Genomic DNA, 17,154 nt, shown 5'->3' with positions numbered 1-17,154 from the left:
CCCTGGATTCCCCCATGCCTTAGGAATCCCTCCATGTGAACCAGTAATGCTGGAGAACAACCCTGCAAAACACACTGATTCTTAAAATAGGCAGCTTCTTGGGAATGTTGGAGGCCAAGCATTGCTGTCCAGAGCACTACTGATCATGTGCAAGAACTGTGTGATCTCCCTGGGCAAACTTCCAAACATTATCTCTATTCACAAAGTACCTCCATGTGGCATGTGTCATTCTGCCCTTTGTGGGTTCTTTAGCAAAGTGCTGTAGCAAACTTTGAGACACTTCTGAAGTTTGAAAAATGTGATCCTGTGCAACCCTGCATCTAGATCAGCATTTCTCAACCTGGGGATCGGGACTCGGGGGGGGGGGGGGGGGGGTCGCAAGGGTGATATCAGAGGGGTCACCAAAGACCATTTTCTGTTGGCCGTGAGGGTTCTGTGTGGGAAGTTTGGCCCAATTCTATCATTGGTGGGTTTCAGAATGCTCTTTGATTGTAGGTGAACTATAAATCCCAGCAACTACAACTCCCAAGTCTCAAGGTCTACTATCCTGAAACTCCACCACTGTTCACATTTTGGAATATTGAATATTCATGCCAAGTTTGGTCTAGGTCTATCATTGTTTGAGTCCACAGTGCTCTCTGGAGGTAGGTGAACTACAACTCCAAAACTCAAGGTCAGTGCCCACCAAATCCTCCCAGTATTTTCTGTAGATCATGGGAGTTCTGTGTGCCAAATTTGGTTCAATTTCATCATTGGTGGAGTTCAGAATGTTCTTTGAATGTAGGGTAACTTAGATCAGCCCTCCCCAACCCCACCAGTATTCACATTTGGGCATATCAGGTATTTGTGTCAAATTTGGTCCAGTGATGGAAAATACATCCTGCATATCAAATATTTACATTATGCTTCAAAACAGTAGCAACATTAGAGTTATGAAGTAGCAACAAAAGTGTTATGGTTGGGGGTCACCACAACATGAGGAACTGTATTAAGGGGTCGCGGCATTAGAAAGTTTGATAACCACTGATCTAGATGCACCAGATGGCTTGAAGTAAGCTGCTATCTTCCTTGCTCAGTTTCTCTGTCTGTAAAAGGGGAATAATATCAATATGAATGATAGGACAGATGTTCATTTGGGATTGGATTCCTGTATTTACAATGTCAAATTGAGACTGGTATCAATGGGAAAAGCCAGTCTCATGCAGGATCATTGGAGATCAGTAGGATAGATTCTTGTGAAATGGAAGTAGCCACAAACTTAGTGATGATTTTATCCACCACCAGTTTTAAAGAGGTTTGAAGCATAAAACACATGAGCTTACTGTTTCTAGGCTAGGAAACACACTTTGCTGCAGACAATAACATTCCAGCTGCTCACCCCACTTAAGTAAGCAGAGGAAACCCCTTCCAAGCACAACAAAACTTTGTGATTTCATTTTGTTTCTCTTGCTCATCCCGCTTCCAAGCAAACAAAGGAAATCCTTCCTCCAAAGATATCAAGATTCCAGTTTTTTGTCCCTTCTAAGCCAGTAAAGGAAACTGTTTCATATATTGTCAAGATTCACATTTCTTCTAATCCTTTGTGCTCACCATTTTAAGCAGGCAAAGGACGTGCCTTCCTTACAACACCTAGAATCTTATCACATTTATGACTCCATTTTAATCAGTATGCATTCCTTAATTTTTAAGGACTGTATGCATATTGTACTCTGTCACTCCTTCCCACCTGCTACTAAGGACGCTGTTCAGGTCCCGAACTGGTGCTTGGCCGCTGTGATGATCTGGATGAGGGTGAACAAATTGAAATTGAATCCAAACAAGACAGAGGTACTCCTGGTCAGTTGTAAGGCCAAACAGACCATATGGTTACAGCCTGTGTTGGACGGGGTTACACTCCCCCTGAAGATGCAGGTTCGCAGTTTGGGTGTGATCCTGGATTCATCGCTGAGCCTGGAACCCCAGGTTTCAGCAGTGACCAGGGGAGCATTTGCATAGTTAAAACTTGTGCGCCAGCTGCGCCTGTACCTTGGGAAGTCTGACTTGGCCATGGTAGTCCATGCTCTGGTTACATCCCATATAGACTACTACATGGGGTTGCCTTTGAAGACTGTCTGGAAGCTTCAAATGGTACAACTGATGGCAGCCAGATTAATAACAGCAGTAACAGTCAGGGAGCATACAACTCCTCTGTTGCGCCAGCTCCACTGGCTGCCAGTCTGCTACCAGGCATAATTCAAAGTGCTGGCTTTAGCCTATAAAGCCCTTAATGGTTCTGGCCCAACTTACCTGTTTGAATGCATCTTCCCTTATGAACCTGCTAGGACTTTAAGATCATCCAGGGAGGCCCTGCTCTTGATCCCGCCTGCGTCATAAACATGTTTGGTGGGGACGAGAGACAGGGCCTTCTCAGTGGTGGCCCCTCGGCTATGGAAGGCCCTTCCTGGGGACATTAGATCGGCCCCCTCCCTCTTAACATTTCAGAAAAGAGTCAAGACTTGGTTGTTTGAGCAAGCATTTGAAAATGTAAGGTAAAAGACAGGAATTGGAATGACTGGACGACGAGACGGGACAATGTTTTTTATTAGGAGACAGAAATGATTATGTTTTAATATTCTTGTTATGGATTGATATTATGTGTTAATATATTTAAATGTTTTATGGTGTTTTTGGGCATCGAATTGTCGCCATTGTAAACCGCCCTGAGTCGCCTGAGGGCTGAGAAGGATGTTATCCTTGAAGTGACTGGCTTGACCTTGAAGGAGCTGGGGGTGGTGACGGCCGACAGAGAGCTCTGGCGTAGGCTGGTCCATGAGGTCACGAAGAGTCGGAAGGGACTGAATGAATAACAACAACATGTTGTAAACCTGGACTAAGACTTGAATAATTCCAGACCTTGAAGCCAAAAAACTCATTCTGTGATCTTGGGCCATTGCTTTCTCACAGCCTGACCTACCTCACAGTGTCATTGTAAGGATAAAGCAGGGAGGAGGGGTTCTGCTTGTTGGGATGAGTGGAATAAACAAAGATAGAAGTGATAAATAAGTAAACATATGCCAGTGTTAACTGCTGCTTCAGATCCTCGTAGCCAGAGAGAGTTCTCCAGTCCCTGAATTTTTCAAATGGCATATGGGATTGAGGGACAAGTGTGGTGTCCTTTAACACTTTGTGGCTGTGTGCCTTCTTTGGGAGAGCTCTGCACTGGCCTGAACCCCAGCAGAGCTGCAGGACTGGATGCCACTAGGGATGAGCATGGGGGATATTTATAACTCCAGCATTTTGCTAGCCATGGTATATTTAGACAGTGCTGCCAAACAACAAGTCAGAGGAGGGGGTTCCATAAAAGGGTTCACAGCTGGGCTTTCCTGCATTCTCCTCTCCTCCCATTTGTGAAGTCTTAATAATTGACAAATACAAGAGGCAAGGGTCACCAGGCAAAAGAGAATAAGCAGTTTGTCATTTCTTATTCCTATAGTGCAAAGATATAATAATAAATTATAAATTAATAAACACATGGGTTCATTCTGACAATCCCAATAGTCACCCCTGCAGGGCGGAGGCCGCAGTGGCGCAATGGGTTAAGCCTTTGTGCTGGCAGGACTGCTGACCAGAAGGTTGGTGGTTTGAATCTGGGGAGCGGAGTGAGCTCCCATCTGTTAGCTCCAGCTTCTCATGCGGGGACATGAGAGAAGTCTCCAACAGGATGGTAAAACATCTAGGCGTCCCCTGGGCAATGTCCTTGCAGACGGCCAATTCTCTGACACCAGAAATGACTTGCACACACATACACACACACACACCCTACAGGAGGGTCCAAAAATTCAAGCAGCTGGGTTGTTGTAGGTTTTTTGGGCTGTATGGCTATGTTCTAGAAGCATTCTCTCCTGCATCTGTGGTAGGCATCTTCAAAGGTTGTGACGTCTGTTGGAAACTAGGAAAATTGGGTTTTTATATCTGTGGAAAGTCCAGGGTGAGAGAAAGAACTCTTGTCTGTTGGAGCTAGGTGTGAATGTTTCAATTGGCCATCTTGATTAGCATTTGATGGCCTGACAGTTTTTAGGTGTGGCTTGTTACTGCCTGGGGAAATCCTTTGTTGAGGGTGATTAGCTGTCCCTGATTATTTCTTGTCTGGAGTTCCCCTGTGTTTGAGTGTTGCTCTTTATTTACTGTCCTAATTTTAGAGTTTTTTAAATACTGGTAGCCAGATTTTGTTTATTTTCATGGTTTTTTCCTTTCTGTTGAAATTGTCCACATGCTTGTGGATTTTAATGACTTTTCTGTGTAGTCTGACATGGTGGTTGTTAGAGTGGTCCAGCATTTCTGTGCTCTGAAATAATTCGCTGTGTCCAGGTTGGTTCATCAGGTGCTCTGCTATGGCTAACCTCTGGTTGAATTAGTCTGCAGAGTCTTTCGTGTTCCTTGATTTGTGTTTGGGCAATGCTGCGCTTGGTGGTCCCCATGTAGACTTCTCCACAGCTGCACGGTATACGATAGACTCCTGCAGAGGTGAGAGGATCCCTCTTGTCCTTTGCTGAACGTAGCATTTGTTGGATTTTCTTAGTGGGTCTGTAGATAGCAGCTGGGTTTATATGCATCAGCAAATGAGTTCTAACTATTTTGATGTCAAATAGAAATAGTCTGGGCCATGGGGAGTCTTCAGAAAGCCATATCCCTTCCCCATAATGTCATCATTTGATAGTTTCTCAGCTTTTCTCCTGGGTTTTCTCCCTGCGGTATCCCATTCTAAAATACTGAAGTCCCTTTCCTAAGGCTTTAGCTACTGACCCTGCAAGCCTGAAGCCAAAATGTGATAGCATTATTGCTTTCCGTCTTGCCCCTTACTCCTTGTCCCTTGCCATTTCTGCAATATGGTTCCTGAAAGCCTGTCTGAAATTGAATCCCATCCGCAGGTTGGAAGAAGTCCAAAAACCTTATTCCAATCATCACAGCACATTGGCTCTCAGTTTTTGTGGGAAAGAAAAGCTAATATCCCACACTTTGGACTCAGTCTCCATCCAATCATCATTGGCCACTGTGGTCCACGCTCTTGTTACATCCCGAATAGATTACTGCAATGCACTCTACGTGGGGCTGCCTTTGAAGACTGCCTGGAAGCTTCAACTAGTCTAACGGTTGGCAACCAGGCAGCTTAGGAGGGGTGTACAGGGAGCATACAATCCCTCTGTTACACCAGCTCCACTGGCTGCCGATCAGCTTCCGAGCACAACTCAAAGTGCTGGTTTTAACCTTTAAATCCCTAAATAGTTCTGGCCCAGACTACCTGTCCGAAGGTATCTCCTGTTACGAACCATCACGAAGTTTAAGATCATCTGGAGAGGCCCTGCTCTCGATCCCACCCTCATCGCAAATGCGATTGGTGGGGATGAGGGACAGGGCCTTCTCAGCAGTGGTCCCCCATCTGTGGAACTCCCTCCCCAGGGAAATCAGACTGGCCACCTCCCTCCTGTCTTTTAGAAGGAAAATTAAGACTTGGTTATGGGACCAGGAGTTTGACCAGTAAGAGCAGCAATTGTGGAAAGACGATTTAGGCAACTCGTGATAATGAACTGACCCAGACTTGGATTTGGCTATTAACTGGCGTATTTAATCAGTTGTCTTAATTAACTGTATTAATGTTTTAATGTATTGCTTGATTTTTTTATGATGGTGATGGCACCATATGGTGCTTGATGCGAAGGGCAGAGTATAAATATAGGGAATAAATAAATAAATACATTTCCACCACTCTTATGGCTATTAGTCCCAAAAGCTAAATTCCTCCAATGGCAGATGCTGAGTAGGCACAGAGTTGGTTCTCCTCCTCCTCCTCTTCCTCCTTTCTGGCTTCCCTTTCAGGCTGCCACCTTATCAAACATGAATGACACAAATGTCTGTGGACAAGCGAGCGAGTTAAAACAAACACATGCTACAGCTGGTATCTCTTCTAGACTGTTTGCCAGCCTGTTTCATTGGCTGAGGTTGGTGTGGGTGGGGGAGACCAGTCTGATCCAGTTCACACTCTCAGCCTGTGCAACTTCTGTTCAGCAGCACAACCCCCCCCCCCCCCCCCGGTTGTCCTGGAGCTGAAGCAGACAAATTTAGCTCCTGTAATCTCCCTTTACCATGTGCCAATGCCTTTGCATTGATAAAACTTTGCCCCGTTCTCCAACTCTTTCCAACTCTTGGTTATCTTCCCCCAGAAACATCAGAGAGGCCCAGCAGGCAATCATCCAGAAGGTAGGTGCAAGGGACGCTTTGGGGATGCGGGGAGATAGATGGTTATTTATTTATTGTATCAGAAGAGAGTTGAGGATACAGTTAAAATGCATTTAAAAAAACAAACAAAGTTTAAAAACTTGACATTATACTAAATGTCCTTTGACCAGAAGCTGGCCACTTGGAGTGCCTCTGGTGTCGCTGTGGCAGGGTTCAGGTTGCATTGTAATAGGTGGTCTGAGGTTTGATCTTCTCCGCACTTGCATGTTGTGAACTCATCTTTGTAGCCCAATTTCCTAAGGTTAGCTCTGCATCTTGTGGTGCCAGAGCACAGCCTGTTCAGCGCCTTCCAGGTCACCCAGTCTTCTGTGTGCCCAGGAGGAAGTTTCTCATCTGGTCTCAGCCACTGGTAAAGGTGCTGGATTTTAGCCTGCTATTTTTGGATTCTCACTTGCTGAGGTGTTCCTGGGAGTGTCTCTGTAGATCTTAGAAAACTATTTCTTGATTTAAGTCATTGGCATGTTTGGTTGATATCTGAACAGAGGATGGACTGGAGATATCATTGCCTTGGTCCTTTCATTACTGGCTGCTACTTCCGTTGGATGTCAGGTGGTACAATACTGGCTAAATAGTATAATTTCTCCAGTGGTGTAGGGCAGGGGTCCTCAAACTTTTTAAACCGGGGGCCAGTTCACTGTCCCTCAGACCGTTGGAGGGCCGGACTATAGTTTTTTTAAAAAAAATCAATAAAAAAATTCCTATGTACATTGCACATATTTTATTTTGCTGTGTGGAAGGGACCTTAGAGGGGGTTCTTTCTAGCCCTGTTTAGGCAGTAATTCCAGGAGCAGAGAATGGAAAATCTTCCTATTTCTAGTCTGAACAAAATCTGGCTACCAGTATTAAAAAAAACTCTAAAATTATAACTGTAAATAAAGAACAACACTCAAACACAGAGGAACTCCAGACAAGAAAAAATCAGGGCCAGCTAATCACCTCTCAACAAAGGATTCTCCCTAAAAACTGTCAGGCTATGAAATGGTAATCAAGGTGGCCAATTGAAACATTCATACCTACCTCCAACAGACAAGAGTTCTTTCTCCCACCCTGGATCTTCCACAGTTTTCCTAGTTAAAGGTTTTCCTTTGACATGAAGTCCAGTCGTGTCTGACTCCGGGGTGTGGTGCTCATCTGCATTTCTAAGTCGAAGAGCTGGCATTGTCCATAGACACCTCCAAGGTCATGTGGCTGGCATGACTGCATGGAGCGCCGGGGCAGCCTCCCTTGGCTGGCTCACGCTGCCCATCGGGCCTGCGGAGGTGGAGTGCCCCCCCCCCCCAGTGCCCCTCCCTTGGTTGGCTCACGCTATTTGTCAGGCCAGCGTGAGGCAGCCAAGGGAGGAGCAGCGTGAGGCAGCCAAGGGAGGAGCAGGCCCGCCCGGCCTACTCATGTGTAAAGCACCTCGCGAGGTGCTTTACATGCGAGTAGGCCACGCGGAGCAGCTGTCCTTGGCTGGCTCACGCTGCCCATTGGGCCTAACGGATAGTGTGAGCTAGCCAAGGGAGGGGCACTGTGGGGGGGGGGGTGCTCCTGCTCCACGGGCCAGATAAGTGCCCTTGGCAGTGCCCTTGGTGGGCTGCGGGCCATAGTTTGGGGACCCCTGGTGTAGAGTGTAGTCATCCTGTGATAATGTGGCATGTCTCATTAAGAGCCATGTCCACTGGTGAGATGTATTCCACATTGAGCATGAGTATTCAGCAGTAAAGTGTAAGGGCAGATGTCTTCACTGTGTCTGGTTGTGATCCCCAGGTTGTGCCAGTCAGCTTTCGTATGATATTATTTCTAGCACCCACTTTTTGCTTGTTATTCAAGCAGTGCTTCTTTTAAGTCAGAGCACGGTCCAGAGTAATTCCCAGGTATTTGGGTGTGCTGCAATGTTCCAGTGGGATTCCTTCCCAGGTAATCTTCATAGCTCGAGATGCTTGTCTGTTCTTAAAGTTAAAATCACACGTCTGCATTTTAGATGGATTAGGAATCAGTTGGTTTTTCCTGTAATAGGTAGTATGAGCACCTAAAGTTTCAGAGAGCTTCTGTTCAACAATTTCAAAGCTCCCTGCTTGAGTGGTGATGGCACGATCATCAGCGTAGATGAAGCTCTCTGTCTCTTCTGGCAGTGGCTGGTCATGTGTGTAAATGTTAAACATTAATGGAGCAAGTACGCTCCCCTGAGGCAGGTCATTCTTCTGTTTTCGCCACCTGCTTCTCTGGCCCTGGAACTCAACAGAGTTGTAGTGTGAGACGATCATGCATGATCGTTTCTAGTGTGAGATGATCATGCTTGATCGTTTCTAGTGTGAGATGATCATGCTTGATCGTTTCTGCTGCTCCACCAAGGGACCCAAAAATAAAGTTATTACTACTATTATTATTATCATCAACATTATTTAAAATAGCAGAAATGGACAGATTAATAATGATGAATAAAGAAAAAAAGACACAACAAAATTTTATCAAGGACTGGGAACCATTTCTAAACTTTGTAAAAAAAAAAGAAAGAAAGAAAGAAAGAAAGAGAAGTTTGTATAGAAGGCTTCATAATTTAACCTGTTGGAATCGGTGTAGGGAATTTATAAATAATAAAAATCAGGCCAGAAGGAAGAACGGAAAGAACAATGTAACAGGAAGGAAGAACGGAATGACATATGTATGTCTGCAACCCAAGGGACAGGAAGTCACTAAATTGGGTGGGGTGAGATTATTTTATAGATGTTAGGAAGCATTGTACTGGTTCATGCATATATACATGTATATAGATTTGTTTCACGGTTTTTATAAACATGTAAATTGAAAATAAATAAAAACTATATTAACAGTTATAAAAAGTAAGTTTTTAAAGGCCTGCAGATAGAAATGCCAAAATGAGCAGAACTGGCAGAGCTCCATGTAACTGTGCACATTGTGATGAGAAAAGATCCTGGATTCTGGAGCTGTCAGGACAGCCAAGGAAGGCTGGGCTCTGGATATCCACAATGTCTCCTGGCTCATCAGTTGGGAGTCCCTCACCCTAGCAGCAATATAGTAATATATAATACTAATATTGTGCTATGCTAATAATATAATATATACATATAATATTGATACGAATAAAACACTAATAATAGTACAATATAATAATTGTACATTATATATTATATGTAATATAATATTGTAATATGATATTGTAGTATAGTGGTATAGTACAATAGTACAATATAGTAATATATAATACTAATATTGTGCTATTCTCATAATATAATACATTGTATGCACTTATAACTTGTAAGCTGCTCTGAGTCCCCTTCGGGGTGAGAAGGATGGGATATAAAATTCATAAATAAATAAATATCCCAACAGATTTCTGAAGGGTTTGTTGCAAAATATCGAGCTTTTGTGGTTCTGTTGTTTACCATTAAGAGCAACAGAATAAGATTTTCCTTCCCCTACTGCACCTTAATTTATTCAGCTCAAAAGGAAAAAAGTTTAAGGAGTGTACTCTTTTTTTTGCAAGGACTATATGCTGTGCCTCTGATCTGGCAGTGGAATCAAATTCCTGGGCTCAGAATTCTTGAATTCTTTTCAAAGTCTGTCTTTTGCAATAGACTGCAATACTTTGTGCTTCTGGGAATTCTGGCTAAGGCAACCCCAAAGGCAGCCCCCAAAATGGCCACCACGAGACATCCGCCAGAAATTTTGGCATTAAAAAAACACCTTAAGATGTGAACATGCGAATCATTGTATAAGTCATGATCCTGTGTTATAGCAGCTGCAGGGTCATCTGTGCAGGCAGGTTTTATGGTGTACTTATGGTATGGAACAACATGGTGTTGTTCCTGGGTTATATATGTCTGTTCCTGATTGCTCTTATTGTAAAAAGATGTACAACATTGACTAGAGGGCCACAATTTTGTCCTGCCAAGAAAAACTGTGCTCTCCACGCATTTCTCGCACACAAACAAAGTTTTTGCATTCTACCCAACTGTTACCTTACTTTCAGGAACTGACCAATCAGGAAGAAACACCTAAAGTCCAGGAACAAACCCAGATAAAAAATCACATGTTTTCCAAGTGCAGGAACATACAGACATTCAAAGATGCGGATTTTTGAATATTCCTGCACCTGAAAATCTTGCGTTCTTTTGCTGTTTGTAGCAATTGCTTCCTTGTTTAAAGGAAATGACATTTAACCACCCTCCTGTTCATTGCAGAAGCTCCTGGCATAAAGGTATTATCTGAATGGGCCCTCCAAGGCATTTAGTTCTGCTGTTGAACTGCTCTTTGGTCCGCTAAATGCCTGGAACTTCAAAACATATAATTCTGGCCATTCTGGCTGGGACTTCTGGGAATAGAAGTCCCAAACATCTGGAGGATCAAAGGTTGAGAAGAACTGCTCTGCCTGGAAGAGTAAAAAAATGAGTTTCTCACTAAATAAGAAATCTACCCTCCAGGGAAAATTTCCTCTAGTGGTTCATTTCCTAGCATTGCAGTAAGCTAGCCATTTAGAAATAGCTGAGAGTTCAAGGTGTGATTAGGCAGGGTGGGCAAAGCCTGAGAGTCTGTTGCCCCATTTTTGGGATTACAGTCTACTGCTGGAGGAAGAGTTACTTCAGCCTTCCAACCCTGTTGGGTTGAGTCCCAGCATCCCAGCAACCTCACCTCCAAGAATGTACTCCCTGCTGGGATAGGGGAGCAGTTGCTGAGCAGCCAGAGAAAAGCTAAGGCATTGCTTGGAGCTACAGAAACAAACAACAGGGATTAAAGATCAGGAAAAATAAAAGCAAATTGAGGGAAAACATTCCAGCTGGTGAAGCAGATATCTACAACCCAGTTGTTCGTAGGGGGTGCATTGTCCAGGCAACCCAGTTCTTCCCTGTTTCCCCAACAAGTAGTGAGGTTGGGAACATGTGGCTCCTTTGATACTGTGCCACAGCTCTCGAACTGAGAGGTTAATAGCTTTTCAGGCAGCCCTTAGCTTCTTCACATTTCAGAAGACTGTCAATGCAGCCCTTCCCAAGTTAGCACCCTCTGTAGGTTTTTGTATTTCAGAGCCCTCCATCTCCAGACTTGGTGAAGAGTGGGGAAATGGCACCTAATAAAGGATCTTTGTTTCTGTGGCTTTCAATGTCCCCAGAATCTCCAAACTGGTAGGTAGCTTGTGGGTCAGCATTTCTCAACCTGGGGGTTGCAACCCCTGGAGGGGTCAAATGGGCATTGCAAAGGGGTCGCCAAAGACCATAAGAAAACACATATTTCTGATGTTCTTAGGAATGACAACTCCAAAACTCAAGGTCAATGCCCACCAAAGCCTTCCAGTATTTTTTCTTGGTCATGGGGATTCTGTGTGTCAAGTTTAGTTCAATTTCATCATGGGTGGAGTTCAGAATCCTCTTTGATTGTAGGTGAACTATAAATCCAAGGTCTATTTCCCCCAAATTCCACCAGTGTTCACATTTGGGCATATTGAGTATTCAAGCCAAGTTAGGTCCAGATCCATCATTGTTCCCATGCTTTCTATTGTTCATGAGAGTTCTGTGTGCCAAGTTTGGTTCAATTCCATCGTTCGTGGAGTTCAGAATGCTCTTCAATTGTACAAGGGTTGAATGAAATTCTGAAAAGTAATGCCTCCACCTTTGTTACTTGGGTTTGGATGGGAATATTTTAATAAATCAAATGCAGAAATAATCATTAGAATGTGCTCTTTACCTACCACTATTCACTTTTCCACATAATCACCAGACAATTGGATACATTTCTGCCAATTATGAACACGTTTTCTGAAGCCGTCACAGAAGAAGTCGATGCTCTGTTTCCATAACCAGCAACTCACAGTTCTCTCAATGTCTTCATCAGACGCATAATGATGTCCACGCAGGTCTTCTTTCATTATCGGGAACAGATGGAAGTCAGATGGTGCTAAATCTGGACTGTATGGAGGATGCCATATGGTGGTGAGATCCAGTCTCTGAAATTTCAAGTCTGTGTGCTTTCATTTTAGGCATAAACATCCTGGGTACCCATCGTTCACAGATCTTCCGATAGCCAAGCAAAGCAATAATGTGACCCACATGTTCTTGTAAAATGCTGATTAAGCTTGAAATTTCTCTCAGAGTGATATGACGATAGTCCTGAATCAATCTGTCAACCTTTTGCTTGTGACACTCGATGGTTGCTGTCACAGGACGTACAATTCTTTGTCACGCAAGTCAGATGTTCCCACTTCAGCATCTTTAAACTTACTCGCCCAATGATGCACAGTACATCAACGCAATCACCATAAAAAGCTTGCATTCTCTGATGAATCTCCCTTGGAGTGACACCTTCGGCTGTCAAGAATTCAATGACTGCACATTGCTTAAGTTGCATTGATCGACCATCTGCGCAGGGTTCCATACATCACACTTTAACAACATAGCTGTTCAATGCTAAGGCTTCCCGCCAAAATGGAACTGTAGGGGAGAGTCTACTGAACAAGCCAGTACCTGCTGCATACCAGTACTGCCATCTGTTGAAGAGTTACAAAGGTGGAGGCACTACTTTTCATTCAACCCTCATATAAATCCCAGCAATACCAACTCCCAAATGACAAAATTAACTCTCTGCCGCCCCCGCCCCCAACCAATGCCACTGGGCGTATTGGGTATTTGTGCCAAATTTGGTCAAGTGAATGAAAATACATCCTGTATATCACATATTTACATTACAATTCACAACTGTAGCAAACTTACAGTTATAATTTTTGTTGTAGCAACAAAAATTATTTTATGGTTGGGGGTCACCAGAACATGAGGAACTGTATTAAGGGGTCACCGCAGTAGGAAGGTTGAGAACCACTTCTCTAGGGATTGAGAGCCTCAAATATCTTTTCACATCTTCTACAAACAAACATCTTTTCTACAAAAGGTTTTATTGTGTTCTGTAGAGACAAGGCAGGTAAAGCACTTGTCAGCATTTCCTATCTTTTCTAAATTGAATAATTTCAATCTTGACAGGGAAGAAGATAGCTGAAGTAGTCCCAAATCGAATCCCCTTATCTCTCACATTAAAATATTGGCTCCATTTCAGAATTTGAAAAGGAAATAGTTAGTTTTGGGCAGAAGTGATACACAATGTGCAAAGCTATGGAGTCCTTTCAGGTGACATAAATACTGTTGTATGATTCTATTTCAACAGCTGCATCCTATGAAATTCTGAACTTTGTAGTTTGTACATACATTTTCAAGTACATGCTCCTAATCTCCAGGACTGTCTTCTGCGACACAGGAGACTAGGATTCGGAGCAATGGGTTCAAATTACCGGAAAGGAGATTTCACCTGAACATTAGGAAGAACTTCCTGATTGTAAGAGCTGCTCAGCAGTGGAACTCTCCACCTCAGAGTGTGGTAGAAGTTCCTTCTTTGGAGGCTTTTAAGCAGAGTCTGGATGGCCATCTTTTGGGAGTACTTTGATTGTGATTTTCCTGCATGGTACAGGGTTTGATTTGATAGCCTATGTGGTTTCTTCCAACGCTATGAATCTAAAGTGACACCATGCATTTCAAAGAGTTTTCTTAGGCAAGGAGCACTCAGATATGGTTTTGCCAGCTCCTTCCTCTGAAATATCGCCCACAACATGCTAGTATTCATTGGCAATCTCCCCATCCAAGTATTATTCAGGGCTAGGGTTAGGGTTAGGGTTAGCATCCCTGTCAACAAGCTCTGGTGTCTTAACCTTCTCTAAGCTTTAAACCCCTGGATTTCATAAGATTGAGGCCCTTTCCACACAGCTGAATAAAATCCCACATTTTCTGCTTTGAATTGGAATATATGGCAGTGTGGACTCAGATAACCCAGTTCAAAGCAGATATTGTGGGATTTTCTGCCTTGATATTCTGGGCTACATGGCTGTATGGAAGGGCCCTGAACCATGGCAGTTAAAACTGGAGTCATTGTGCTATGATGTGTATGGTGAATGCCTTGTGTAGAACGAGATTGTCTAGCCTGGGGGTTTGTAGTGGAAACAGTTAAAGCCTAGCCTTATTGGGATACAATGAACCGGAGGAGGATAGTATTCCTGTTTCCTTTCCTGCTGGTTAGTGATAACAGGCAAACTGTAACCTAGAGGATTATTAAAGCGACCCGATTGTATGAAGGGAGGAAACTTTGTATTGTAAAAAAAAAAAAGATTACATTTTCCTTCCATGTATGAAAAAAATAAAATAATTGGTAGTGATTGCCATTTTTAAACAATATCTGTTGGTGTAGGAATCTGTAATCTGTTTAATCTCACCTAGGGTCCTTCCACACAGGCCTATATCCCAGATTATTAAGGTAGAAAATCCCACATTGTCTGAGTGTGGACTCAGATAACCCAGTTCCTTACTTAGGCAACCTCTTTTTGTCTGAGTCGGATAGTCTTCCAAGATCGGTGTACTGGCGGTAGGTCCGTAGGTGACTGTGGAGCCCTATTCTTGATCTGCATGTTCTCCCGCAGTGAGGGCATCGGTTTCCAGGTGGAAGGCAGTCTCGGTCGGGGTTGGCTTGATGGGCCTTCCTCTCGGCATGTTTCTCTCTTTCATCCTCCATTCGTGCCTCTTCGAATTCTACAGCACTGCTGGTCACTGCTGACCTCCAGCTGGAGCGCTCAAGGGCCAGGGCTTCCCAGTTCTCAGTGTCTATCCCAGAATTTTTAAGGTTGGCTTTGAGCCCATCTTTAAATCTCTTTTCCTGTCCTCCAACATTCCATTTTCCATTCTTCAGTTCAGACTAGAGCAGCTGCTTTGGGAGACGGTGGTCAGGCATCCAGACAATGTGACCAGGCAATGTGGAGGACCATCGCTTCAATGCTGGTGGTCTTTGCTTCTTCCAGCATGCTGACATTTGTCTGCTTGTCTTCCCAAGAGATTTGTAGAATTTTCCGGAGGCAGCGCTGATGGAATCATTCCAGGAGTTGCATGTGACGTCTGTAGACAGTCCACCTCTCGCAGGTGTATAACAGGGTTGGGAGGACAATAGCTTTATAAACAAGCACCTTGGTCTCCCTATGGATGTCACGGTCCTCAAATACTCTCTGTTTGAGGACCGGGAACCCAGTTCAAAGCAGATATTGTGGGATTTTCTGCCTTGATTTTATGGGATATAGGGCTGTGTGGAAGGGCCCCTAATCTTTCAAATGCCATGTAAGAAGTTCTGTGTGACTGGAAGCCTAGAGAATCTTACAATAAGTGCACATCGGATCAAGCTGCTTGGTGGCTCAATAGGGGCTCCCCGAGACATCTCAGAAGTGTCAGAGACCCTAAGGGAGACCCCCTTGCTCTGAGGGTTGCTCTAACCCAGTGTTTCTCAACCTTCCTAATGTCGCGACCTCTTAATACAGCTCCTCATGTTGTGGTGACCCTCAACCATAACATTATTTTCATCGCTACTTCACAACTGTAATTTTGCTACTGTTATGAATCAGAATGTAAGTATCTGATATGCAGAATGTATTTTCATTCACTGGATCAAATTTGACACAAATATGCAATACACCCAAATCTGAATACTGGTGGGATTGCTTTTGTAATTTGAGAGTGTAGTTGCTGGGATTTATAGTTTATCTGCAATCAAAGAGCATTCCAAACTCCACCAATGATGGAATTGAACCAAACTTGGCACACAGAAGTCCTATGACCAACATAAAATACTGGAAGGGTTTAGTGGGCGTTGACCTTGAGTTTTGAAATTGTAGATCACCTACATCTAGAGAGCACTGTGGACTCAAACAATTGAGGTCTGGATCAAACTTGGCATGAATTCTCAATATGTCCAAATGTGAACACTGGTGGATTTTGGGGGGAAATTGACTTTGACATTTGGAAGTTGTAGTTGCTGGGATTTATAGTTTGCCTACAATCAAAGAGCATTCTGAACCCCATCAACAATAGAATTGGGCCAAACTTCCCACATAGAACTCCCATGACCAACAGAAAATGCTGTGTTTTCTGTTGGTCTTTGTTGACCCCCTGACACCCCCTCATGACCTCCCCAGAGGACCCAACCTCCAGGTTGAGAAACGCTGCCCTAAGGGAACCCTCTTGCTCTTAGGGACTGATCTAACCATACACTGACATATGTCATCAGCTTAGATGGGCCCCATGTCCCAATAAATCCCCATGCCTGGGTCATTATGGGGACCAGACTAATTTATTTCAAGCGTTTATATCCCGTCCTTCTCGTCTCCATCTCACAGTTCGCCAGTTCAATCTGGCGATTTATAGTTTATCTGCAATCAAAGAGCATTCCAAAAGTTAATCTCAAAAAAAATGTTTTTTTAAGTTCATTTCCATCCACAGCATCCATGAGCAACCTGAGGTGCTTGAGGCACCTGAGGAGGTCCTTCCACGGGTCTTCTGGGTGGACTTCTTGACCTCAGCATAGTCCCTCCATTAGAACATCCTGAGGGGCTCGTTCTGTTCATGCAGGAGGGAGGGCCAGCTGTTCCCAGGGCCTTGCCGTCTTCGCCCCCCTACTCCCTTGTCCTATGGAGTTACCTTGTCCTATGGAGAGCATAAGATAATACCAAGCCTTCAACCTCTTTAGTACTGTCAGTTCTCCACATTCACTGTGGTGAGGGGCACAGGAGCCCCATGTATGTGAAAAAACACACATTCAAAAATTTGACAAACTGGAACTTGTCCAGAAAAAGGCAGCCAAAATGATCAAAGGTTTGGAAGCCAAGCTCTATGAGGAGTGACCTTTGGAGCTGGGTATGTTTAGCTTGGTGAAGAGAAGGTTTGAAAGAGGCCTGACAGCTGGGTATAAATATCTGAAAGGATATCACATTAAAGATCCCATCTAAACATGACAAAGGACTTTCTGTTGGTAAGAGCTGTTGAACAGTAGAACAGACTCTCTTGGAGTGTGGTGGAGTCTCCTCCTTTGAGGATT

At 43.9% G+C, this 17,154-nt stretch overlaps 1 protein-coding gene across 1 annotated transcript in view; it reads left to right on the top strand.

The window, feature by feature from the left end:
- LOC132780621 (uncharacterized) overlaps positions 1 to 17,154 on the top strand; it is a 57,760-nt gene that overhangs the window by 20,111 nt on the left and 20,495 nt on the right. The window contains exons 3-4 of the mRNA XM_067462406.1: positions 6,198 to 6,234; positions 12,100 to 12,197. Of these exons, the coding sequence (XP_067318507.1) occupies positions 6,198 to 6,234; positions 12,100 to 12,197 (135 nt within the window). The remainder of the gene's footprint in view (positions 1 to 6,197; positions 6,235 to 12,099; positions 12,198 to 17,154) is intronic.

This window comes from Anolis sagrei, chromosome Y (assembly GCF_037176765.1).
Source record: "Anolis sagrei isolate rAnoSag1 chromosome Y, rAnoSag1.mat, whole genome shotgun sequence".
Taxonomy (NCBI): domain Eukaryota; kingdom Metazoa; phylum Chordata; class Lepidosauria; order Squamata; family Dactyloidae; genus Anolis; species Anolis sagrei.
The sequence above is the reverse complement of the archived record's forward strand: the minus strand, read 5'-3'. Positions and strand labels throughout refer to the sequence as shown.